General features: G+C 43.5%; 1 protein-coding gene across 1 annotated transcript in view; it reads right to left on the bottom strand.

Moving 5' to 3' along the window:
* Positions 1-509: 509 nt before the first annotated feature.
* CEP170B (centrosomal protein 170B) overlaps positions 510-27813 on the bottom strand; it is a 54751-nt gene continuing 27447 nt past the window's right edge. The window contains 16 exon segments of the mRNA XM_085225733.1: positions 510-4640; positions 5367-5418; positions 6421-6514; positions 7044-7132; positions 8024-8167; positions 8728-8766; positions 11878-12037; positions 14375-14624; positions 17800-18084; positions 18087-19506; positions 19508-19566; positions 21008-21116; positions 21300-21488; positions 23436-24199; positions 25030-25092; positions 27256-27732. Of these exon segments, the coding sequence (XP_085081859.1) occupies positions 4405-4640; positions 5367-5418; positions 6421-6514; positions 7044-7132; positions 8024-8167; positions 8728-8766; positions 11878-12037; positions 14375-14624; positions 17800-18084; positions 18087-19506; positions 19508-19566; positions 21008-21116; positions 21300-21488; positions 23436-24199; positions 25030-25092; positions 27256-27732 (4430 nt within the window). The 3' untranslated portion in view covers positions 510-4404.

Below are 27813 nucleotides of genomic sequence, written 5' to 3'. Positions count from 1 at the left end.
GAGAACTCCAGGAAGAAGGGATGACAGGGAGGCAGCAAAGAGAAGAATTTCACGGATGTAAACTCCAATATGTATAAATAGAAGGCACAGAGTGGGTAAAGCCACCATTTTCTATCATTCGTGCAGGGGCATGAACATACCTAGGCTGGGCTTAACCTTTAAAAACACCACTGTTAATCACGGCAACACAATCAAATAGTACTAAAACCAAAACTAATGATCACTGTACCACACTCAGCAGTAAGACCACCCTACAGCAATGGGACATGCAGACTTTGCTCTCGTACCTCTGGGGGCAGAGGTGAGGGGACCCTCCACGTACCATAGACCTCAATGTATCTGTGCCAGCCAGGTGTCAGCAGAAGGGATCCAGGTGCACTGCCAGCCCCCAGCTGCTCACAGTCCTTTCCCTAACCTGTACTTACTGACACCAATATAAACAGGTAGTTGAAAAATTTTGTATGAACATACACTGCCCTCCCGCAAATTAACCACACAAAAATCCAGAATTGTAGTGTCACATGATAAAAGAATGATTTATTAGAGCAACTTTATGATAAAATTATATAAAATAACAATTTATTATTTTTTTTCTTAAAGACGTCCACAATATCACCTTGGAACAAAATGTACAGATACTGCCTATAATCCAAACAAAAATAAATTACCATTCAAAAAAAGAAAGCAAAAAAAAAAAATCGGGGTAGGATAAACAAATCAAAATTGTACACAGCATTTCAAGAGGGTGTGGGAAAGAGAAAGTCATTAATCAGTTCAAGTTATACCGACGTGTTTCAGCTTTACTCTCAGACAGCTCAGCTTGCATTTGTGCTGCATGCAAATGGAATGATCCAGTGAACAGTTCAGAAGAGCAGAATCAGCAGCATAACGACAGCAGATAGTGAAATAGGCACGATTTAGCACGGGGCACATCGACGTGAACAGGTAGCTCTGTCTGGTCTTTGCAAAAGTTATACACATTTACCCATCTTCAAAAATAGCTACTGTGATCCGCAACACAAGAAAAACTAGTAGAATCTTGCACTTATTTACATTTTTTTTTTTCACCCTTTTTTTTTTTTTCTTCCCAGTAGTCTGGATGTAAACATTCCACTAGTTTTACCCTTACTGAAGTACTCGAAGATGATGCAGATTTCTTTTTCTCCTGGAGCACAACCACAACAGGACATGGCTGTAGTTAAGGTCCTCCCTAGCAAAGCTCCCACACATTCTTGCAGAAATTTACATTCATTCCATCAGAACAAAAGAACAGGTTTTTACATTTGAAAGCGTTGAACTGAGAACACGGTTTTCAAGTATAGCAGAACGGAGGATTGGGATTTTGAAAGGTGCTCATGACATCAGGCACCCGAAATCCCTTGGGAGCCCAAAAGGGTCTGAGCACTTGCTTCCCTGCGGCTTTGAAAAATCCCACCCTTTGTTACATTTCTTTAGTCAAATACAAAACATACGAAAGCAAAATGGTATGAGAACTGCCCATGGGTCAGGGTTGCTCCATCAGACTCCACACACAGCCTGCCAAAGCCATCAGGTTTCCTACACACTGAGCCTGGGCAGCAGGATACACCTGGAGAGTTACACTGCAGTCACACACAGGCGTGTTTTCATGGCCATGCACTGTGAGAATGACCAAAGGATAAAGGAGCTGGAGTTGTGTGGCTCACTCTTTGGCTTATCGGAGCAGACAAGTGCAAATGGAGTGTATGTAGTTCAGAAGCAGCGAATACAAGAAAAGATAGGTTGCATTCCATCACTAACAAGAGTGTTTTGAATGCAAAGATCCAAGCATGAACGCTGTGTCAGCACACAAGCATTGTGTATTTTGGCTGAGTCACAAATAAGTCAAGCTGTGCATCTCCCCCCAGCCCTACACAAACACGTCCAGATGTAAGACATGGACTGCTGCATCCTGTACTTGAAGAGGTCCCATGTTTGGTGGTTGATGGCAGGTGGCTGCAGGCTCTCTCTCAAATTCAGAGCAAAGCAATCAAGGATGAAAATCCATTCCTGATGTGTTCACCAAAGAAGAAAGAATCAAGTAATTTTCAAGTGAAAGTAAACAGAAGTCACATCAAGGACGTGTTGCAGAGAAACAAAAACCACCAGAGCGTAGCCAGGAAGATGCGGAAACATAGTGAACAATAAAAGTCAGATGTCTGAGTAATCCGTGTGTTTCTATAGCAAAACTGAAACAGCAACACCTTATCTGTGAAGGTCCTTCAACTCCTAATGAGTTGGGGTAGCACCTGGACATACTAAGCCCTAACAAAGAAGGGCCTGAACACACGTGTCATATGTCAGGAACAATACCACCACGTAGGATATTCATCACAGACACAGTCAGGCACCTCAAGGAAAGACAGATCAGAATAAACAACCAAGTGAACACAGTCAGTATATTACAGGCAGAAGAAGGTACAGTGCGTATATTACAGGCAGAAGAACATGAAGGGCAATTTTTTTTTTCTCTTTTCTTTTATTCTGCTTTCATTTATGTGAAATTCAGCAGATTTCTTCATGGAAGAGCATTTCCACACAAGCAGATGAGTCTTATAACCTGCTGGAGATCTTGGAAGGGTATCTGAACTTACTGTTTGCCAGCCAGCATCTTGCAGAGTCAAGAGAAGCTAATGGCCTGCTGGCATTCTCCCATCACAGGACTGGTCCTGTTTCTGCTGAAACTGGCTGAAGTTTCCCAGTGGCTTCACCAGGAAAGCCCTCATGCTCTTTGCTAGTAAGATTAAACTCTTTGTGAGCATCCCTACTTATTGAAATTATTTTAGCTGGCTCCCACTTTCACGACGTTCTAGCAGAAAAGCTCAGGTAACTACTGAAGCTAACTAAGGGATCCACTACCACCCCAAAATATAAAGTCAGCACACAAGAAGCAGCAGTCAAGCTTGGGGGTTCCATTTTCACTGGTTAAACTACACACTGTATGAGGGCAAAGTGGAACTCATCTGCTCACCTTTCCCAGCAAATGTTTCCTCCATGAATATGGAAGGATTTCTCTACCTGATTACTGCTTGTGGACCAGGAATTAATGACAAAGGAATTACTACAAGATGGAGAAAACTGGGAGCAAACGCATCTGGAAGAGGTTCCCTCAAAAACAAACCTTTTGCTCTTAAAGTAAGAAAAATTGCTTTGGGTTTTGTATGTAACCGAAAGGGTGAATACAAAACACAATGCTTTTTCAGCAGGAAACTGCTTAGTGCAACTGCACGTAATACTCATTAATGCCTAGGAGACAGACAAAAAAAAGACAAAATCCAGACAAAAATCCCAAATATACCAAGTGCTTGACACTGGCAGGTAGTTCCTAAGGAATAGCACAGCATGGTGGTTTTCAAGCACTTTTGCATTGAATAAGAAATTCATAGCAGAACCAACCATAAACGAGGAGCTACATTTCTGCCATTCTTTTCTGAGTGCCGTCAAGTGAACACTAGTTCACAGCAGCTATGCAATTAAGTTTATTACGTGAGCCACTGGAACAGATGTTTCTCTTAACAATTAGCTAAATCACAACCATCTCAGTCTTTGGCCCAGACTGGAGCATTTGTAGCCCACTGTGAAAGATTGTACAGCAAATCTTCTGAATCTGTAAAGACAGCCACTGTACCAAAAATTTGGCAAGGTAAACCATAATTTGAGTTTTTGTACCTACAAATAATTTTGGGACCGAAACATCAAAAACAGCAGCTGCATTAGTAGTCGTTACATTCACACAATTAACAACTCTTACACTTGACCAAGAGGGAAGAAAAAAAAAGAAACTGTTATATCTTGTTTTAGTTTTGGGGCTGAAAAAAGAACATAAAAACATACAACTTCAGTAGGGTTGCCTTTTTAAGACTGCTGAAAAGGACTTCTTAGAGAACTGTAGTGAGAGTTTCTCCTAGAAACCCACTATATTGCACCATCATTCTGTTGGATTTGCACTTGGATTCCAACAGAGCTGCAATGCTCGCTTACACAATTAAAACAAAACAGCAAAGCAAACAAAACCAAAACAAATCTGGTACCCAAAGAAGTGTTTCTTAAATTGCGCCTCGTTACAACCGAATCATTATGAACAGGCAGATGCAAGAGCACTGGGCAGTACTGAACAGAGGGTATGCAAAGCCTGTTTGCTTATGGCACACTGGAGGAGTGAGTAAATTGTTAAAAATCAGTTTGCCTCTATGCTGAACATGTGCTGATCCACAGTGCTAGTCTTGATTCGAAGGCATACGCAGACTTGCCATTCACCCTCACAGCATAGATTCCTTTCTTTTGTGCAATGTATTAGCAATCTAAACAACTGCTCCACACAAACTGTCCACAAACCACTCACACACAATACTACAGTAGATTACAATATGATAGCAATACAAAATATCAGATCACGTATTTCTCTCCATCTGGAATGAAATTTGAATCTTGCAAGCTAGAAGACCCACAGTTTGATTTCTGTGTGTAGTTTCTCATCTGTGCTGGGGACAAAGTCTCCAGTGTGGATCCAGAAGTGTTAGCAGTCCTGACTTTAGTGGCTGTTGACTGTTTAGCAGCAGAAGATGCTTTGTTACTGGCAACTACATCCAAGTTTCCAGTAGGGTCAATGATAGCATTTATCACTGGGGAAAAAAAGAGACAGACATATTAGCAGCACTCGGCAGTTCCCAAACAGAAATTTGCTTCCCTTCATTTTGAAGGCCATAGAACTGCTGGCAGTACCCGTGTTCATTTTAATTATGTTGTTTTCTTCCTCAGCCTAAGCAGCTTTAATAAACAAAACCTCTCCCAAACTGAAGTTACAAGGACACCCAACTTTCTGGTTGAATTGGAAAAGACAAACTACAGCAGTAAACTGCATATAGCAGGAGGCTGAAATGACTTCTCTGTGTTTTTGTACGTCTTTATTAAGCTTCCAGATGATGTAAGAGGCAGCTACTGAGATCACCTTGCCACCCCTATGTACAGAGCTCTACGTACAAGATTCAAGTCAGTGTGAATGCTTACACAGTCCAAAAGCAGAGCACAACTTACTGGTAGAAAGAGCTGCTAAATATTTCTTCCAGCAGAACAGACCTTTGCCAGTTCATCTCATGTGAATATCCTAATTACCACAAACAAAGCATTTCCACAGCAACAGTTTCCACATTCCAGAAGTCAACAATTTTTGAAAACTAAAAACTGGCAGCACAAAATAAATGTACTGTTTGTTCCATATCCACTCAAAGAGCACAGAGCAAACTATACTTGCAGCCCTTCCATGCTTTCACTGGCAAATCAAGGCACATTGTTTTATTCTGTAAAACTTACTAACATAGGAAAGAAAAAGTATATTTCAAATGACCAACCTTCAAGCTGTTTTTGAACTCTCCTGAGCTCCTTCAGGATAGAACTGATTTCCTAGAAACAAAAGCACGAGAAGAGAGTTAAGGAAGAAAAATTATTCAACTAATTTAAGAATCTAGTCCTACTCTTCCTGCCCTCTCCAATCAAGAATATTTAAAGTCAGTTCCAACACTGCTTATACAACAGAAAAGACAAATATAGCATTATGGTTGGACATGGTGATCTTGAAGGTTTTTTCTAGTCTAGATGATTCTGTGATCTGTATTTAGGTGTATTGAGTCAGTGCATGGGACCTCTGCTCTGCCTTATTTTCCCCAAGTGCTACTACACTCCCCAGTTCATAGCCTCAGTGGTTTATTAGATTTGAAATGTTAGCCAGATGAACTGTCCACGTAGCTGGACACTAACTGTGCTAAGGCTTGTTCACACTCCTTCACCACCACGTATACAAAGATGTTTGCAACCAAAGCAATTGGCCATGTGTATACTAGTGTAGCACTGAACCTTTAGACACAGGTCCTGCACACACTTATATGTACACCTGGCATTAGTCAGGCTTGCTGAGACCATTATTACACTGAAATCCATGCTGGCAGTCCCCATAAATAAGAGTAAGAAGTTATGAGAGCACAAACACCCTATGGATGAGGCACATTTTTATTGCCCTATTATAGAACTGTAACAGGTGGGGAAAAAAAAACACCAAAACACCAGCAGAAGCACCAATGTACAATTAAAGCTGTGGCAACCACATGGCAGGTGATGCTTTAGAAAATGTTTAAATGGAATCTAATGACCCAGAACATCTGCTAAGGGACTGGGTATCCAAAGATGAATTATGGCAGAAGGGAAGATTTTGGTGAAAGTGACTAGCAGAACAGCTGGAGGAACTCACCTTGTCATACTGAGAACACCACCAAGAAAAAGCAATTGAACACATGCAAATGTACTACCCATTTCAGAAATGGGTTTCAGAAGGGTCAGAACTTGTTCTTTTCATTTTTCACAAAGCTTTCGCGGACACAAGCCCTCAGCAGTGTACTTGTTCACATGTACCTTGTTTGATGTCTTCAGAATTGGCACTTCGTTTTCAGAGTTAATTTTGGCCTCCATCTCCTCCCAGGTCCTCTCTGAGTTTTGAAACAAAATCCTGCAGCACAAAAATGTGAAATGGGTCTTAAAATTGCCATCCAAAAGCTGATTGTTTAAAAGACTTAATTATCACAAGATGTGGCAACAAAGGAGATTAGTGGATTAGTGACAGGACAAAGCTCCTTTCAGCTGATTTAGGGAAGGACTTTGGATTGTTTGTAACTGATGGCTTCTGGAGCAACAAGAAGCTTTGTTGTTGCACAAGTCCTGGCTATCTGCAGGCTTTCTGAGAGCCTTGGGAGAAAAGAGGAGACAATCCACCAACAGGAATACATTTTTTTCCCCCTCTCTTTCCTCAGGCAACATTTCAAACTTAATGCAACAACAGGCATTACAAATTCAGCACTAGAATTCCAAAGATCACACGTCTGAAAAAAAGAGATGGCAAATAATCACACTACCTTTCCTTCACCACACACTCCATTTCCCACATAGACTCCCTGCACCTTGATAGTAAGTCTTTCAAAAATGACAATCTGTTATCTTCCACAAACAGCATTTCAGGCCAAGGACAAAAAGTTGCTTACTTCATTTTTTCAGCTAGGTTTTCTGTATTTTCACGGATTGTGTGTGATAACTGGGACACTGGGTTCAGCATCAGGTTGTCAAAGATGACCTAAAATAAAAGAAAAAAATCAAATAAAGCAATTTTAGCAGAACTCACACATTAAAAAACCTGGAAATTTTCAGAGTAAATGATCTTCAATGATGCATCTTTATCTACAGGGATGATATTCACGGCTCAAGAGAGATTAAATGATGTACAGCTTTGTTGCAGCACTTTGGCAGAAAGATTAACAGTTCAGACTTATCTAGAAGAACAGAGGAAGACAGAGCTGTTTGAAGACACAACTGCTTTCTATGAGACTTTAGAAGTGCCACAGAAAGATTCTCCCCCAAAAACAAGCAGGGAACCAAGTGTGCATACACACAAACACACACACAAAACAAAAAACAAACACTCACAAGCCAAGAACTCCCACAAGCAGTCTCAATAAAACCTTTGAAGTGATTTTATCAGATTTCAAGTCACTCTCATGGTCACATATCCTGGCATTCAGCCAGGCATATCCTGACTCTGGCACGGCTGTTTCAAGGGCAGCTCTGGCCAGCATGCCCTCTGCAGAAAAATAAGGTGCCATTACTGCTTATGGAAGAGTATTCATGACATGAAAACACTGACGTTGCACATTTCAGAGTGTAGACATTGCTGGTTTTCCTTTCTAAGAAAAAGTGAAAGAGCCAAAGGGGCACTGCCACAAACTGTCTCCTCATCAGTGATCCAGCCTCACATCTTAGTGGAGGAAAATTCCAGTTGATATCAGCTTTAAGGAGTGATTTTCTGTTCCTTTTATTCCGTTTTTAATATTATTTCTCAAGAACTCTCTTTTGTTGATATAGATGTGCATTTTTTTCAGTAGCTGCCTTTGGTAGCTTAGAAGAGCATATATGCATACTGCAAGTAATGTCTTAAGTAAGTTAGAAAGTAAAGAAAAAGTTGGCTTGCCTCCTCACGGTTTCGTGTCCTTGTTTTTTTGGATAGATCATCTTCTCTATTATCATTCATATTTTGGTCAAAATTCTTCAGTTCCACTGATCCCGGAGGCACTTTCTGGTAGTTCAGGCTTGCTTCTGGAATGTGCTGCACCAACTTGGAAATAATGAGTAACGAGTCATTAAAATTAGTAGGGAAGGAGGCACACAGCCACTCACTGCAGGTAACGCAGATTTTCAGGCAAGCCCCAGGGGAACACTGATTCATTCAAGTCTTGTTCAGACAGGTATGGGTTTCTAAGCACAATTCTAGACCCCAATCCTGCAAACTTCCAGCCACTGGAGTCGTTCTATGGAACTCAGTGAGGCTGTTCCACTTTATGCTTTTAAGACTTGAACAAGCAGTTGAAAAGAACACCTTTGCCTTTTAGGAATATAGGCTAAAATTGAAAAAGGCCCTGTTTTCCCACATCTTGTGTTTTAATATATCAATGCAACATTAAAGTGACACTAAACTTAATCAGAAACCATTCAGTAACACATGGTAGAGATGAAAAAGCAATACAAGACCACTGATAATACAGACAACACGAAGAACTGAAACAGCAAGACAGCTACCCATGTTTGGTTGACTGACGAACAAAAAACTCTGAAAGAAGATGAGAAAAACAAGAGCGACGAGACAGAAACACAAAAATAATGGGATGGAAAGTGCACCTGAGATGGATATGCCAGCCGAAAAGATCTACGAGCAATCTGTGTTAAAACAGAAACAAAGAGATCAATGCTACTGAATGACTATGACAGCAGGTATCATAGAACACGTCTTGTTATCTCGGGGTGACATTCCCAAAAGCGCATTCTGAAGAACCAGCACTCAATGCCCACCCCACCAGCATGCAATGAAGCCCACGGAGGTCCTGGGCACCAATCAGTTTTGCAGCTCCCACTTGTGGACAGTACTGAGAGAAATCTAACAGCCCTCTGAGCACCAAAAATGGGCTGGACACATAGCCCAGGAGGCTTTTTGGTTGACAACAGCACTCTGCTTATGAGGAAACCATCCAAGGCCCAGGTTCCACAAACCCTATGCAGTAGCACTGGAGTTATACTCAGGCAGAAAGCATAAGACATTATGCTATAGGTATACAGCAGCCAAAACGGTTAGCTAAATAAGCTTCCTTTAAGCATCTTTTTGTGAAGTGCAGCGAGTCAGGTTGGTTACAGCAGTGAAACAGCATCAGAAGGGAATGAGATACTCCAGTCTGGCAGGTCTCAGCACAAGCAGGTGAATACACTGTAGGAGCAGTACCAGCTCCACCACCACTAGGGGGTCTTTATTTGGGAGCTGGCCTGATCTCATGCTTTCTGTTCTGTCTCACATAATCTTAGAACTGTTTGGGCTGACAGGGACCTCAGAGTTTGTCTAGTTCTAATCTCTTTATCATGGGCAGTGCTGCCAACCACTAAATCAGGCATCAGCTCAGGCTGCCCAGGACCCCATCCAACCCGCCTTTGAACACTTCCAGGGATGGGGGCATCCACAACTGCAACTGCACATCTGCGAGCGTTTCCTCCCATCACAGCAACAGTCACACCGAGCAAGTTAAGCAACAGCTTATAACAAACATAAATGGGATCTTCAGTTTTCTGCTAAACCAATATCAACTTTGAAAAACACAATTGTGCAGGACTCTATCATGAAGAAGTGGTGGTGCTTTGGGCTGACCCACTTGACTACCCTTGCAGCAGCTAAGCTTTCAGCTTGGCTGCTCGGCTCTGCAGAAAGCTGGGTCTTGTGACACCTACTCACACACAGCCTAAGGCTTCAGAAGGCAGGAATAACAAAGGTTTCACTCTTGCTGAACACATTTTGGTTTGGGTTTGCTTAATTTATAGCAAGATTCAGCTCAATATTACTGGAATCTGGATTATTGTGTACTATACAGTTGACAGTTCTGAAAACAAAGCCACTGTAAACATGCAAGGGGGAACTGAAAACCTGTCTAACATCCAACTAAACACTGAACCTGACGGGACAGAATATGAAGAATAAGTTTTAAATCTAAAACTCTATCTTAAACTTTTAAGAGAATACACACAATTTAACTTTTAATCAAGCTCTGTAATAAAAGCAATTCTAAAAGCAATTTGTGTGAGGTTGAGAAATGTCACAGCACGCACAGGTCTAAAGTGAAGCTTCTGGTAAAGTACTAAACCCTCAGAAGTTATTCTAGTATCAGCACTTGTTTCTGAGTTTTCCCCCCAGCTTCTTAGAGCTGGTGCAAGAATTTAGTAGTAGAAAAATCAAGGGCTAGCAGAATGGCATACAACACTGCGAAAGCTGGAGCTACAAGAGGTGAGCACAACGTAAACACTGCATATTCACATATTTTCTGTTACCACATGTTTTGTACAATATTGCTATTATTACTAGAATAGCATAGTAACTTCTCATCACTGTGTCCTTCCCTAGAATATTCAATATGAAGTTGTTCACAGTGCTTAGTATCACACACTCCAATCTTCAGAGATTTCCTATTACCTTCCTTACATTAAGCTGAAGTAATTATTTGAGCACCAATTCGTCAGAACCTTTCAGAGGTAGATCTGGAAGGATGCCCACCGACTGTAGTCCAGTTCCAAAGATGTGATGCGTGTTTATTAAATTCCACATCAGTTTATATTACTCCCATTCATAATATGACCCTGAAAAGCACAGCCCAGGACCCCAAGCTATACAGCTCTTTGTCTCAGCATCAGCAGCAGAAAGTCGTGATGATTTAACCAGTTCCTGGCTATCACTAGCACTGGGCAGCTCCACCAGCGCACAGCAGCAGCTACTGAGCATTATCAACAGCACAGCACAGCTCTGCAAAGTCACATCACAGAGAAATCCTCAAGTAGCTTGCATCCCTTCAAACCTAGCAAGGCATTACTACCAGGGGCACTGAAGCCCAGCCATTTTGCACAGAGCAGAAGCACCCTCAGCCCGAGTTCTGCAGGTATCACCTGCTACCCAGCTGCAGGGAACCACCCTCTGTGTTATGTTGACTGAGGGCCGCACCCTTCAGTGGCACCTTGCAAAGATGTAGGCGAGCTGCTTTTGTGGAAGGAAGTGGGTGCTGGTCATTGCCAACCCACAGTAAAAGGTTTCATTTGCAAATCAGAAGTAAGGTAGATTTGTCACCTCGGCTGCTCAAAAAGAGCAACACAAAAGGCAGTTTTGCAGGTGTGGCATTTGCATGTAAACAAAGCAGTAAAACACTGTCTCAGAGCCTGAACTTACTGCAAAATGTTTGTGTATTCTGGCTCAAAGCTAAACAACACCTGGGGACAAAACCCTCCCTGGGAAGGCTGCAGCTGGCTGGGTTTAACAGGAGAACAGCCTTCCACAGATGATCCTGCAGGAATCTCCCCAGACTTCTGCTTTGCACCTTCAGCAGGGTCACGGGCCTCTAACTCCTCTCCTAGCAGGGTAACAAGTTTGGCCTCTGCTTTGAATCCTGTTTAGTCAGGCCTCTAATTCTCACAACAAAGACAACTGAGGACCAAGAGGCCCACCTGAATAGCAAGTAAAAAAAGACAAAGATTTTTAAACCCACACTGGTAATAGGCAGGAGGGAACTGGGGTTTATACAGCAGCAAAGGCAATCTTACTTTAGCAGCTGGAGCCTCCAGGACTTTACAGACGAATTTGAGCTGAATCCCTGAGCAGCTGCACTGATTGAGTCAAATTACGAAGTGGCCTCCATCCTCCCCCCCACATTAACCTCCTTCATCCTTGCTCACCCCACTGGCTGTTCACAGGTCCTGCACACTTGCTATGCATTCAGAAGCCAAGATTTCTGCCCTAGGGGATTTTACCTCTTCTCTTGCTGATATGGTGGAAGCAGGAGTGTTGGGCACAGAGCTGAGAGAGGTGCTTGGTCCTGTCCCCGACGAACTCTGCGAGTCCCCATCTCCAGCAACATCGTGAATCTCTCGAGCAAGGATGGCCACGTCCTTCACCAAGGTCTGGCTAAGCCTGAAGCACAGCATGCAGCACAGCAGTTAGGACCCATGATACAACAAGCCTCATATTCATAAAACGTCAGTAGAGCAGCCACAAAAGTCTTTTTTACTGGCAACCACAGAAAGTTTGCATGACTTGTAACCTCTGTAGAGCTTTGGGTGTCTTGGCACAGTACTGAGGAACATTGTCTGCATACATGAGTAACAAAATAAATCCTCTCCTGTATCCAAGTTTCAACACAGATTTGGAAAACAAACTCTAGTGACTACACATTAGCAAAAAGTGCTGGAGACGATCCATAAAGAAGTTCTACATTATTGTTTCCCACTCATTTCTTTTTTTAATAGAACAGGGTTACTACTTCTACTTGGGAGTTTGGTTCTCCCTTAAAAAGATCACAGAAGGAAAGCAGGAGCAACAAAGCCATTGGTGACCATTATATTAATGGCTTATTTCCATGCTTAAACTGTTAAAGCACTCAGTGACTGCAGCACTCTGCTCTAGACCTCAAAACCAGTTTTTAAGACTCTGGATTGCTACAAGCACAGACTGAAAAAAAAAAAAAAAAAAAAGATGCTCAGATGCAAAGTAGTCTGTAGTTATAAAACTAGTCTTCCAGCTAGCTAGCTTCAGCTGAGAGATGATTTCTCCTTTAATTGGAAAAAGAACAAGCAATGTCAGCCCATGGAAACATTTCCTTGGAATGAAAGTGTGTAATTGAAGTAAGAAAAAGCAGTCTGACCTCTGCCTGAAGTGCCCAGTCTGTGCTGGTTTCGGACAGAGCTGTCACTGATTGCATCCGCTCTGTGATTCGCTTTCTGTAAACAAGTGACATTTTCCCTTTTAACTCTCCCTGCCTCCTTTAAACCCCTCCCAGTTAATTTGGGAGCCGCAGCGGAAATCAGAACGGCAATTAGGAGGCAGACTGTGACCGAGTTCTGCAGTGTGCTGAGCCAGACGAGTCTGATGCAACTGCTTATTTATAGCTCCTGCAACCCGGAGCGCCCGCCCGCATCAGGAACGCTGCTACGAGGGAAGAACACATTTTGCACATGCACACTCCTACAGCACAGGTAGGGCAGCTTGTAACAGGCTGCCTGCAGCGTTCAGCAAAGGAAAAGCCTTCGGAGATCCATGCAGCATGCGCTACATCGAATGTGGAAAGGCTGACCCAAAGCAGACAGAAGACAGCTCCCTTCGTGCAAAGTATTTCAGCTATGGCAGCACAACGGAAGACGAGTATTTCTGGAAAGTTGGCACAACGCAGTCGCATATTAGAGATGTCAAACCTCAAACACCACTGTTTAAAAAAAGCATATATTTGCTTTGCTGCTCATGTCCTCCAGGCAACCACAGGACCACCAGGACACAATGGCTCCATATCCGCAGACATCAGGCTAAGCAACAACTCATTTAGATACAGACAGATTTTCTTGTCTGGATTCAATTGTGCCAACCAAAGAGGTCTCTGCCTTGCAGCGACTGCTTACTGCTCCCTCACTGGCTTCAGGCAAAGCAGCTTCAACAGTTTACATCCTCAGCCTCTGCTAATCCATCTGCAGAGAATTAGGGCAGTTCACATGAACTGGTCCATGCACACGGAAGCCTTCCAGCAGATAGCAGTGATAAGCAGATAACAGATAACGTGTTTTGACAGACTCAGAGCTAAAAGAGAATACCTGTCCACAGCTCAAATAAGCAATAAACTCAGAGACAACCCAGATTCCCTGCACCTTGGCATTTTCCAGGCAGAACACAAAGAACACTGCCAAGCACAGGCTGTAAAGCTCCATGAAAACGACCCAAGGGGTAGAACACCTCCCCTACAAGGGCAGGGCGAGAACCAGGGCTGTGCAGCCTGGAGAAGAGCAGGCTCTGGGGAGAGCTGAGAGCAGCCTTTCGGTATCTAAAGGGGGACTGCAAGAAAGAAGAGGACAGTCTCTGTAGTGGGGTCTGCTGTGACAGGACAAGAGGAAATGGTTTCAAACTAAAAGAGGAGAGATTTAGACCTGATATAAGGAAGAAGTTGTTTTACAATAAGGGTGGTGAGGCACTGGCACAGGCTGCCCAGAGAGGTGGTAGATGAGACACACAAGGTATGGCTGGACAGGGCTCTGAGCACCTGATTGAGCTGTAGGTGTCCCCTGTTCACTGCAGGGGATGTTGGACTAAATGGCCCTTACAGGTCCCTTTCTACTCCAGTGATTCTGTGATTTTATTCTGTGATAACATATCATCACCCAGATATAAAAAACAAACAGACTGAGTGTCTCTTCCTTACTCCTAGTTTGAACACTAATGCAAACCCAGACAACAGAAAGCATATGGCCTGACGTCCCACCTCCTCACCTGGCTATTTCTGCTATCTCTGCTGTCTGTGCCATGAAGTTGTAGGGGTCGGGATGGTCATCAAAGTCTTCGTCGTCATCTGTCTCTCTGCCGTTGTGTTTCTGCTTGCCCAGCCCAGAGCCACGTATCCTTGGTGTCTGTGTGGCTGTTGAAGTATGGGAGCGTTTGTGTTTAGGGGAGCTGTGATTTGAGCCATATTCTTCCTCCGAAGTAGAAGTGTAATCTGAACCCTGCGGTCTCCGCCTTGATGCTTATAAAAAATGAATTGGTTTCAGACCAAGGAAAGTGAAGAATCACTACAAAAGGGCACAAAGGTAACACAACACTAGCCCAGGGACACAAAGGGAGGAGAGCTTCTGTGCAGATTTTAAGCCAAACAGCACATTCTCAGAGCTTAATTCAAAGTCGAGCCCTTTGATGGCTCCCATCCACTATACAAATTTGGAGGGGGAAATTCGAGTGGATGTAGGATGTTAGCAGGATGACTGCTAACAGCTCAATGCATTTTATTAGTACCAAAGCCTTGGTTCTCCATGCACAGAAGCTCTCTACATAAGCAGCACACAGTTCAGACTCCTCACAATCCCACAGAAATCATCATCTGTAAGGAGCCCCATTTTCAAGCCTGTGGACACCTTACCAACACTGAGAACAAGCAAAAGGTGGTTTGCTTTTTTTTTTTTTTTTTTTTTTTTTTTTTTTTTTGAGTGAAGGAGAGATGCAACGTGTGGTTCTATTTGTCCGCACCCCACATTGGTCTCCTGCCTCGCCATCCCTGTTAATGACACCCTACAAAAAGCGCCCACATGGATGGGCAGGCAGGACTGGCTCCAAGCCCTGCAGCCAAGCAGAGCTCCCACTTGTCCCAGCCAGTTCTGAAATGATCTAGGTCCTCATTGCATGGTAAACATTGAGGTGCTCAGCAGTAAACTCCTTGCTTAAAAATGTGGCTCCCAGATTTTCCCCATCTCACTGCACTCCTCACAGATGGTGCTTCATTCCCTTCTGTCTTTCTCTGGAGAATGAAGACCCACCAGACACAAAGCCAGACAGGTTATTTAAAATTACAACACCTGAAAGCTTCACTGTGTTACAAAGATTATCGTAATGCTAAACCTTTGAAAGTGAATGAAGCCAGCATCATTAATCATGTAAACAAAGATAATGAATTTGGCATAAAAGATGGAGATAGAAACTGCAGACTGTTACCACACAGAGGAAAAAAAACAAAAACATGTTCTTAGACATTGTTATCTCAGCTATTTAAAGATCCTGGCTTGGGATTAAAAATACATGTACATACAAAAAAATAAATCAGCTCATATTCCACCAACAGAAAGATATTGTTTTTATATATATTAAAAAACAAGAATCAAGAGGTCACCTGTCACTGAACAGGGATTTCAAAAACTGAGGGCCTGATTTACCAACCCTATACACCAAGAGAAATCAGAATCAAGTCCCTTAGTACCATTCAAATTACCTTGAACAAACAAACCAGGTACACAGAGGAGCAGGGTGGGGAGGACCAATCCTTCTTCTCTTTCCAAATTGGTAACTTGGATTATTCTGTCATTATCTGTGCTTTTCACACAGTTACCTTGGACTGCTTGACAGCCTACTAACATCTCTTGTCCCCACAGCAGATACTTCATTCTGCTCCTCCGTTGGTGAGATTAATTTTCTCCCACTGGAACAGCTGCAAACCATAGTGGGTAGCTAAACGCTTTAAGAAACCCTTGAATCAATCAACCACATCTGCCTCCTCAATCCCAAGGCCAGAAATTTGGTATTTTCAAGGGTTATTGTGTCATGCTCAAAAACCTCTCGATAGAACAGTGCCACCTTTTGTTTTTGTCCCAGAAACGGGGCTCTGGGCATTCATTCACAGTGTCTGTAACATTAGTACAGGAACATGCACCACACACCCGCTACAGCACTACAAAGCACAAGGATGCCTATTTAGAGCTTGTGCAAGGTCCACAATCCTATCAAGGAATTAGGAGGTTAGTATTTTAAGAGCAACTAATTCAAAGAAAAGATTAGCGTCATCTGCTGCAACTATGCACAAGGTGTTAGGATGCTGCTACAAAGCTCCAGAAATCAAAAACCAATTCATTTAAAAAACAAAAACTGGCCAGCTCTTGTCATTTTTTCTCCAAATGATTTGAAGTATGTGGTCCAAAGGCAGGGAGATGTGAAGAGTACCTCCTGTTTGGAAAACTTGGACCACGTCATCTTGATTTGTTATTGATTAACACAAAGTCAACAGTAGAAACATTTCAGAAAAGGCAGGAGAGAGACTGTACGTACTCTTAGCTTACTCACGTTCTGATTTACATGCATATACAAATGTGTAAGAAAAAAATCATTAAAATAAAGGGAAGCTGGATGTGCTGAAACAATTCAAAATCAAAACAAGCAGCAAATAACATTTTTAGCATGCAATAAAAATGAGCAGTGCAAGAAGGATGCTTATTTCAAGTGTATGAAAGAAAATGAACAGAACACATCCTGTACTCTGAAGAAACTTTATAAAAACACAGATCTGCTCAAAATAGCAACCATTCAGCAGGCCTAAGAAACTCAACCAGTGGGATTCTTCCTGTCCCTGTAGCCATCCCTGTCATTCCTAAAAACCTGAGCACATCTGCTTCATCACCTCATGGTAGGTCAAGGAGTCTGGGCACAGAGCAGGGCTTAGACCAAAGGTGTAAGCAATATCTGGGTCAGTTACCAATTGCCAATTACCATGCCAGAGCTGTCTTTTGCCCTGCCCCTCCCACCCTTAATTAAAGGCTGATTTAAATATGACGAATGTTGATACTGTTCACAACACTGTGAGTGCACAGCTAGAGGGCAAGAGAGCCCCCCAAACATCATTCTTGTGGCTATCAACTGTGCATCTTTCTTACCTATGTCAAAGCTGCATGAAAGAACTCAGCAGAGGGAATCTCTTGGAGCAATCTAAGTGAAGTGCCCCGTTCCACATTAGCCTTTACAGGAAGAACATGGTAACAACCTTCAAAACCAATGGACGTTTATCTGTTTTGCTGTTTCAGATGCCCTTCAAACCTGCTACCTTGGACATTAACTGTCATCAACAACATTAGAAGCATTCTTGCAGCAAATTTCAAACATTAGAAGTCAAAGAAATGATTTGGAAAGGCATTAAACTCTATCTTTTTCAACAACAGCAAAAGGCTAATGTTCCTGCTAGATGGCAGCTGGTTGCTCAAGAAATGAAGTCAAGGGGAAAAAAAGCCAAACTACTGTTTGAAATATCCTCATGGACAACACCCCATTAACATCTCCCAGGGTACAAGAGCTGCTCTGTTGCCTCCAAAGCCCTTTGCCCAGGAAGCATTGCAAACACTGCACTGTCCAGCCTATACATCTGAAAGGCAATACAAAAAGGCACTTACTGGAGGTGGAGGAATACTTGACACTGCTTGAGCGGGTCCTACTGAACGGCTGCTTGGCAGAGGCAGCAGCTGCTGTTTTCCTTGCTGCAGCTCGGATCTCTGACACAGTCGCCTTCCGATAGGACTCCACACTCCGGCCAGAAAACCCTGTCCTTGACTGTGCTGTCTCAGAGTCACTGGGCACCGTAAATGAACCTGCCCGCTTCCTCGGCATGGCGAGGATGTCAAGCCGGGACAGCTTTTTTGTCTCTGTGGACTGCTTGGAGCCCGGAGCAACAGCTTCAGGTTAGAGGCTGTTTTCTCGGTATCAACACACTCGTTGTCCGAAGCATCTCCCAGCCGGGCACGACGCAGCTTTGAGGCCCTCGTGGGCCTTGGGGTGGATAAGCTGTTGGAGCGGGTGAGAACTTGCTGGATCTTCTGCACATTTGCCGTTGCTTTGCTGTGATCCTCCTTGGCAGCCTGAGTAAAAGGCTTCCTTCTGGGAGCAGGTCGGGGCACGGAGTGCTCGTGGTCAGACACCACAGCATCAGGGACTGGCAAATAGGGCAGACTCGAGCTCCTCTCATCATCTGTAAAGTCAAGTGACCCCCGAGTCCCAGCACTCCGCTTCATTTGAAAGCGCTTGGTGGCCTCCACAGACCTCGGAGCCTCCGGCACATTGGCCTTCCGCTTCTCCGTCAGCCTGTCCCGTGCACTGGGCTGCCCACACTGGTCCTGGATGGATGGTGAGGAGGAAGATTTCTCCTTCTGCAAGCTCGCCACTGCTTTGCGTTTTGGGGCGCTCGTGGGGACATTTTTGCCGCTCACCAGACTGACCGTGCTGGCTGTGTCCACGTCTGAGTCACCGGACAGGGAGTCCTCCAGCTGACCAGCAGTTTCTGAGGGCTCCAGCTTTTGGCTTTGACCAAGTAATTTGGCTTCCAGTGCCGCCAAGGCAGTTTCAGTGTCCTTAAGAAGAAGATGAGTGTCCTGTCCAAAGTCCATACGGTTTGACCGAACAGCCTCTAAATCTTTAAGCAGAGGGTGACTTGCAATATGAGGAAGCTTGTTTTGAGGAACAGCACTGCTTGATTTATCTTTGGTAAAACTTTCCTGCCTAACAAAAGATATTTCCTTTCCTGCTATGTTTTCCTGATCTTGAGGACTCTGATGAACGGAAATAACCATTTTTCCTGCTGCATTAATGTAAGCGCTGACATCTTTGCCCAAGGGCTTTCCAGGAACGGGTGTGCCTGTAGACTTGAAGGAAAATTCCTGATCCTTTCCCTCTTTGTCAGCTCGAGCATGGGCCACGCTCAGAGAGAGCTTGGAAGGAATCCCCACATCACTGCTGTCATCACCAATGTAGAACGAAGTAGAAACCGTCTCACTCACAGCTCTCACATTTGCAACCCGGGGGGCTCCTGGCTGCCGGCTCTCTGATTTTGTGTCTTCCCCCATCTGCTCTAGCATTTTATTGTTCTCTTTATACTTCCTGCCTTTTTCTGAGCTGAAGCCATCATCAGATCTGCTGGCATCGCTGAGGCTATCTGGATCTAAGTCCTCCTGAATGAGGAGGCGGTTGCTGTGATCGCTGTAGGCTTCCACACAGTGATCCTTCACAATGGTTCTCTTCGTTACCTCGGAATAGGACTCCTGGCAGACCAGAACTGTGGGTGTGGGGCTCTCTGATTTATCGCTCGGCGGAAGCTGGGGAAGAAGACGTCCTTGTTCTCAAGGGCACAGCATTTTCGGGTTCCCCAGATTTTGGGGCTACACCACTTTCTGAAGAGAGTTAAATGGACACAAGTCAACTGTTGTACAACTTTTTTTTTTTTTTCTTTAATTAAGAGGTTGATCCTACAAAGGCCACAAAAGCACTCACAAGTTGTGCTCAGAACTAAGGCTGTACAAAATGAACACCAATAGGGCCAGGCTTCTGCTCAGTCCCTGCAAGTTTATCAATAAAAAATACTCAAGGTAAAGGTATACTTCTTTGCTTGATCAGACTACCCAATACCTTCCCTCTCAGTCTGAAATCCTGTCTGGATATTTTCCCATCATCTACCTCTCAGTACAGCCACAAATGCTTAAAGTTCATCCTATGAGCATGCTGGCACTGATCTACCATAAGATCAGGCCACAGGAAGGACACGAAACACTATCAGCCAAAACACTGCAGTAGTGCTTTAAGTGCCATTTCACACAATGTAGCCCATAAGACTAAATAGGTGGTGTTTCTCTTATGATCTATCTCACAGCAAAGTCTCAGGAGAAAGATGCTAATAATGAAGAAATTCTGAATAAAAGCTTACTGCTCCAGCATAGGCGCTCCTGTCAGCAAAAAAGAACTTCATAGAAAGAGGACTCTTATTTTTCCCATGCTAGTCAGGACTTCCTATCTTAACCTGCTTTTAAATACCTGGATAACTGGTTAGATGGCTCTGGTAATATTGCAAATGCTCTGGTTCACACATAGGGTGAAAACAGTGACAGTAACCTTCAAAACAAAGGTCCCTTCTAAACTTTACTCAGTCTGTCTGTAGCTGTTGATGACATAAAGGTAAAACAAATATTTCTAACAACAACGAAAAAAAAGGTGAAAGCATTTACAGAAGCCAACAAAGCTCTGTTCTCATTTTCTCACACATCAACAGGACCTAGGGGTTTGTAGGCTGCCTTCCTACCTGCAATGAGAACCTGACCTCCTCTCATTTACCTTTCTCTCTCCATTCTGAGTTTTCTATGCTTATCTCCACATTTCAAACCTGCCACTTGACAAACCCCAGAACAACCTAAAATTCTCAGCATAGCCAGACATGGGAGAAACACACCCAAAAAAGAACCAGTCAGCAATTATGCTCCAGGACAACTTGCAAAGGTTTGTTTTTTTTTTTCCTGGCATCATAAGGCAGTCTAAAGAATTACCCAGGGCTAGTTAACACACCAAGGCCCTTACAACCTTTCTGTTTCCCATGTGCCTTTTAGCCATGCCAAATATAACACCTAAGAACTTACTGGATGACTCTGAAATGCAAACAAAAAGCACTTTCGATCTTCAGTCCACAGGGAACTATTCACTCTGTCCTTCCCACCCTCAAAAAGCGTAACATAAAACAGAAAATAAACCACAGCCAGACACACGGAAGGCCATAATTCCTGTTTTTCTTATCATCCTGATTTAGATTCAGCCACCTCCAAAATGTAACATCAGGATGAGACTTACCTGGAGCTCCGTCAGCTTGTCCTGAGACAGATCCAGAGTCAGAGTAGCTGTCAGCAAGACTTGCCCACCTTGACACCCACTTCTGACTTCCTTGAGATGCTGCAGACATCTACAACAAGGTGGGGATGTGGCATCAGAAAGACTGTCTGCAAAACACAGCCACCCAATCTCTCCTCTCGTACACACACCACCCAGTCTGCTCAAAATGGAAACCGATTCATGCATCACCTTTCCATCCATCCAGAAAAATCAATATTCACCAAGCCACCAGATCCATCTAGACTGCCCGTACCTGCATGTCAGCCTGAGACCCACTCACAGCTTTTGAGGCAAATGCCTGCAGCAAGGGTGACTTCTGACAAGTGCCGTTTTCACTGACTAAATGCTGATGAGAACCAGAGTCGTCTTTTTCACCTTTTATTACTGGTCTAAAAGCTGATGATATTCTGGAAAATTCAGGCGACTCAAGAACACCAAAAACCTGAAAAGATGAAAAGATGTTTACATAGGAAAGATTAAAAAGATAAAGAAATCTTAGCCCAAATTCCAATCCACAAAGCATTATTCACACACAAACCATGATCCCAAAAGGCCAGAAACACTTGCCAATCCTTCCATACAAATTGAGAAAACTACTCTCTACTCTGCAGCTTTAAATACATTTATTCATAGAATCCCACTCACACCTGCCGCATTATTTTGGTGCACTGCATTTAGTAGTAGTAGCTTTCACTGACAGCCCTGAGAAATTTAGGATGAGGGTTAGGAAAGCTATTTACCATCTAATTCATGGAGAATCAGGGAAAAATCCTGGAAAGCTCTATCTCTGGGGTCTTTCACAGATTGCAATGAAGATTGGGGTGAGAAAAAGTAGCCTTACACAGCCATGAAGGGACATGGGAATGAATGTATTGCTAGACAGGTAGTTAAGCTAGGTGGCCAGACTCTCTGGAGATAAACAGCTTTCCTACATGGGCAAACAAGATCTATGCCTCAGAAAGACTCCTTTCTCTCTTCTGACTATAGATTCAGAGGAAGATGCCACCATTGAGGGTATCCAGGTTTGGGCAGACTAAAATTCTCCTCTCAGTTCCATTTAAAAAATAAAAAAGCATGTGTGTGGGTCACCCCAGAATCTCAGCAAATCCAAAATCCTGATCATCTTTCTTCCTGGACAGAAATACAGAGGTCTGGCATGAGATATTTCACAAACAGCATATTAAGTCTATAGCAGTCACGAGCAGATTTTGGCCAGCTCACCTGCCCAAGGAGCAAGCTTGCCAAGCTACTACCCAGAAATAATTCTATTTTTGTGGTATTTTCTTTGTATTTCCTTTTTAAAGCAATTAACCATCGTGTCAGGACTAGAGCCTTCCTGCGGCTGAAATAACCTGCCCCAAAAACTTTCAATCACATTTCAAACAAGACGTAAGGAAGAAGCATAACAAACAAATGAGGGAGGCCAGATCTAGGCTCACAGAACACTATACAAAGACTCTAAACCTAGGTTCAAGGCTCCCTTTAAACCTCACTCCATCCTTCTGCCCACGCTTCACTAACTCTTCACAGCAACTTGCCAGTTTTGTTTTCATAATAGACCGCAGATGAAAGTTAAATCTGAAGCCAAACTTTGGCTTGCCCTGGGGTTGCTCAGTTGGGTGGGTTTCATTAAGCCTCACCCTCATTTATTTTCTGTAAGACTATCATTCACCTTGCACAATCTAAACAAGTATAGATCCATGTAGAGTTGCCTCTACCCTAGACCACACCCTTTGCTACCTCAACTAGCTGCCACTTGCCCTGCCAGCAAGCACCGTTTTCCTAACAAAGCCACACTAAATGCAGAATCACTTACCACCAAGGCTTGCAAATGATGAAGACAATCAGCCCATGCCTGCCTGCCTTTCCTCTGGCCTACAGACTGCAGTGGCAGCAATGGGCTGCAACTCCCGTAATCGTAACAGTGCTGATATAAGGCCAAGAAAGAAGCTTGTGAGAGTCCTCGAGAGCAGAGCTACTCCCTGCCAAGCACTCAGCAGGATCAGTCTGATCTCAATACTGCTGGTGCCTTTCCCTCTAAACATATGGCAAGCCCACTTGCAGTTTAGCATTCAAATCTCACTTTGGAAGCACGACAGCTCTGTGCTGATGGCTTACTTTGCTTTCTTGTATCTGGTGAGTTTTGGCAGTAACTTATTTTTTTTCTTTAAAGACTAGCCTCACAGTTCATTGACATCAATCCTTAACACGGGTCAGCTAAGATGATTTCCCACCCTCTTATAAAGTCCCTCTGCGCCCAAACAATAAAGGGAGCAGCCCTTCATGGCAACTGCTGCATCCAGTAAAGCTGGATCCATCAGCAACAGCTGCATAAGCCCAAACCTTCAGCCCTCAGCTCACAAACCAAGCACAGAAAAGCAATATTTACCTGATCAATCATTTTTCGTGCTTCCTCCACCTCTTTATCCTGTGACTCTGTCTCAATGGTGTACGTGCCAGTCTCACTCACACTGTCTTCCTCATCATTCCTCCTGCCCTGGGCAGCCTTTAGCTCTGGAGATGGAGCAGAGGCAGGCTCTGGCTCTGAAGATATGACCACACGTGGGGCCGCCGGCACAGGCTGAGGTGCTGGTTTCTCAGAGCCTGCCTTCCCAGATTGAGCTGTCTCCCTCAGGTACTCAGCCATAAAATCCTGAGCCATTTTAGACTTCCTCCCAACGCTCCCATAGGCTCTGCCTGATGCTCTGGAGGCAGAGGAGGATGAAGAGTTGATTCGCTCTTCTGTCTTCTCCCTCTTGAAGGAGCTAGCTCTTTGGGTCCCAGAGGAGCTGTTGGTGGCTTTGCCCCCTTGTGTCCCAACGTGGGACGGTGGCACCGCGCTGCCCTGCTTCTCCGTTGGCACCACGTTCTTGCGTTTCTCAACCTTGGTCTTGAGCCCAGGATCGGTGTCGCTCTGAGAGGAGTGAGCACTGTGTGTGAAGGACTGTGAGCGCTTCTTCCTTGGCGTGTCCTCAAAGAACTCAATGACAAACGCCTGCTTGTTGTGCAGCATCTCGTGGGGATCGCGCCTCATCTGGCGCTGCAGCTTGGCTTGCTCTGTCACCCGCTCACCACCCGTCGTCGGCTCCTTTTCAGCCTTGGGTGCCACAGGGTCTTCTGAGTCGCTCTGCGTCCCGTCCTCGTGCCGATTGCCTGGGAACAAGTGGTGCGTATTTGACTTTCATGCTCTCAGACTCTGGGACCCTGTCATTACCTTCCGATTGCAGTCAAAAGGAAAGAAATCCTATAGAAATAAACAACTCCAAAAGACACCACCTACTATGCTACAGGCTTTGTATTCTTCAGGGGGGGGGGGAAAAAAAAAAAAAAAAAAAAAAAAAAAAAGAGAGAGAAAGAAGGGTGCTGTCTCCCAATCAACTTTTCACTGGTTCGCTGTCAAACTTGCAAAATACTGCAAAAAATCATTGTAACAAGGGATTTGGATTTTGTAAAGCAGATCATTTTAGAAACATGTGTTGTTTCTTTTCTTTTTGCCATTTAAATAAAAGCAACGACGTTATTTTACAATTCCACCCATTACTGCAAAACAAAATGAGGTGATCTTGAACTCTTATGTTACAGAGCAGAAATCTCTACAGAATCAGTAAAGAAACCCTGTGCATTGCATCTCACAGAACCAAATCCCAATGATGACAAAGTCACCAGGTCAGCATGTTATGAGTGCATGCGCCTCTGAGCACCCATGTTATCCCATGTTACAAGGAGAAATAAAACAGCTAATAGAAAAGGGATCACACCATGACACCCCAGAAATCACCACATCCAATCACCAGCCACGCAAACGTTAAATCATTCTAAGCTTAAAGTAAGCTTATCCTTCTTTTTACATATGTTACTGACCAGCATCTTTACAATCTTCCTTTTGTATCAGTGATGCTTTGTACCTCAGCACCTTAGTTCAGGACCCTCACAGAGTATGTTAAAACAAAACAAACCAAAAAAAAAAAAGACCAAACACAAACCTTTTTTTGGAGAAGGAAACGGGTGTGAAGACACACAACTTGATTCAGTCAACGACCGGGAACCTGTCATCGGGAGAACGGGGAAAGAGGTCTCTGCGCTCTCGATTGTAACATGCAGCAAGATATACTGGCTAAAATACCACGTGTTTGAAAGGAAAACTGCTCAAACCTACTTTGCAAGTTCTCCAGGCACAGGATGAAGACCATTTATTATCTCAAGCTAACTGTGAAAGATTAAAATTTAATACAAGAACCATGCAACCCAGGAGTCAGTCCTCTGAGGATAGTTTCCTAACACCTTCCTGAAGAAACCCAGCAGACTTTGCATTGTGCCTTGAGGTTGATAAGCCTTGCCTTTGCAAGGGAAAGCTCCTAAATTAAAGGGTCTTGGCTAATACCCTGCTGAATGCAAAACTGTGAGGATGCAAGTAAAAACATCCAGTGTCTATAGACCCCTCAGCAGAACACCACACACATCCCCTCAAACCTGAACTCCCTACTCTCAGTACTAGGCTTTACATACATCACGTTGATAATAAATGGAACAAATGTTATTAAAGAACACCAAACAGAGTCTGTCTCTGATTCAAAAGGCGCAAACCTGGTAGGCAGCCAGCTGTAGCCTCCAAGACATCTTCAAAATTAGCCCCACAAGAAGAACATGCTACACAACTATCGCAGATAAATGACAGGCTGTCCTCTGCCAAAGCAGAGGTAGATAAACTCCTGAGGCCACCAACACTGTATTTTTTAATCAAATGTCCAAATAGTTGATTTTTTGAAATGCAAATTATGCATTAGGTTACCTCAGCTTCTTTCCACGCCTTATGGACTGTAAAGCATGGCCAGCCTGGTACCCTCTCATGTACTGCCCAGGACAATCATAAGAAGAGCTGCCTAACTCTCTAGTTTCTCCCAAGAGAGAAAGTAGAGTGACGGAAGCACATTTGAATCCCTGACAGACTATGTTCTTCAGCAAGTTAAGAAACAAACAGAACCCATACTTTCCTCAAACAGTCAAGACAACACTGAAAGCTCAGACACGCCACTTCAATATTGTCCTACATTAGAAAATAATGATAGCAAAACAATGCAATTCCCATGTCATGCCAAATCACATCTGGATAGTTGAGACCTTCCTAACCACATGAGCTTCTAAAAAAGCCATACACAAGAGCAATAAGTTGGAAGCACAATAGATGAAACTCTTCATATTAAAAGAGAGCATTTCTCCAACACTAAACAAATATTCCTTTCAGGGAAAACATGACTGTTCTCTATAAAACGACCTCAAGCACAGGTAGGTCTGGTAACTTTCAACATGGCTTCAACAGTCCAAGTCTGCAGATTGTAGTAATGCATTTGGCAAGGCTGGAAAAGTTGAGTACAGAGGCAGTGTGAATGCAGTAAACCATGGTCTTTTCTTCACTGCTCTATGCACAACTCAAGAGAAGCATCCAAGCAAACTCAGATCTCAACAAATACATTCACAGTCACCCGAGAATCATTTAACTCCCATCATCTGCACTAAGAACTACAAAGTTCAAAACTACATTTGAAAATCTCCAAAGAATTCCTCACAATACTACAATTAACAGGACCTAGGTCCACAAAACTTGGCATTTTTGAACAGAGTAGGGTTTCAGAGAAGTTCTAGTTTAAGAGAAGAAACCTTCTTTCACAAACACAATTTCTTCCACTGGTGATCACACATATCTCAGGTCTATTACCAATCTCTATGTCAAGACCTCTGCTCATCAGACCAGGTGGTTCTGGTAACTGCATGATAATTGCAGAATACATCACACTCAGAATCTTCAGCTAAAAAGAAAAGTCAGTCTTTCAGATAAGAGAAGCCAAAAAAAGAAAACTGACTGAATACCTGTGTTCACTAGCCTGCCGGACCACATGGAAATGACTACGAACAATTAAAAACAAAATCATTTTCTCAATCACTGCTACTGCCAAGATGGAGATATACAAGTGGAGGAACCAGATTAGAGAGCCCCCAGGCCAGCATCACACATTACTTCAGGACTGGGTGAAGAGCCCACTAACTGGGTTCAAAACCATTAGCGGTCATTAAAGAAATATTCTCCATTGTTTATAATTGGTGCAGAGATAAACAAGTGCAGTGCTCAACAGGCAGAGGATTTACCCCCTTTAGTATGTTGCATTTGCACAGTCAACAGAGAACACTGTCCACATAGCAAGACATTCACTCACCTTTAAGTGTCTTCACATGAACTGGCAGGTCACTCTTGGTGCTGTACACATCTTCCCCTGGAGACTGCCGTCTAATCAAACTTGGGTCATTCTGGACAAGCCAGTCAGCCACCTTGCTCTCCGCTGACATCATTTCTGTGTGAGCTGGTTCCTTACTATAAGGTCTTCTCTGCCTGAGCGAAAATTTAGTTACGTGATCTTTGATCTTTATTTTGCCAGGGGTTCCATCGTCAAATTCAATGGTGAAAGAGGCATGGCTTTGCACAACTGGGGTTACTATGGCATCAATATCCTTTGTTGGGATCTCATGAACCTGTGTTTCTGGAGATTTTGATGGCTGCTGAAATTCTTTAGTTGGGATCTCAAAGTAACTTGGCTCCCTCCGGAAGGCAAACACAGACTGTTCTTGGGAATCTCTATAGGTAGAAATATTACCATTCAGTTCCTCTTCATGCTGGGTCATCTCTTTTGATCTTTCTACAAGAGGAAAAAAAAAGTAAATTAACAAACATTATCTGAAGTACCTAAACGAACTAAAGAAAAAATAGCAGTTCTGTA

The sequence above is a fragment of the Meleagris gallopavo genome, chromosome 5, assembly GCF_905368555.1.
Source record: "Meleagris gallopavo chromosome 5, MGAL_WU_HG_1.1, whole genome shotgun sequence".
Lineage (NCBI taxonomy): Eukaryota > Metazoa > Chordata > Aves > Galliformes > Phasianidae > Meleagris > Meleagris gallopavo.
Note: the sequence above shows the minus strand (reverse complement) of the source record. Positions and strands in the feature narration are given on the sequence as shown.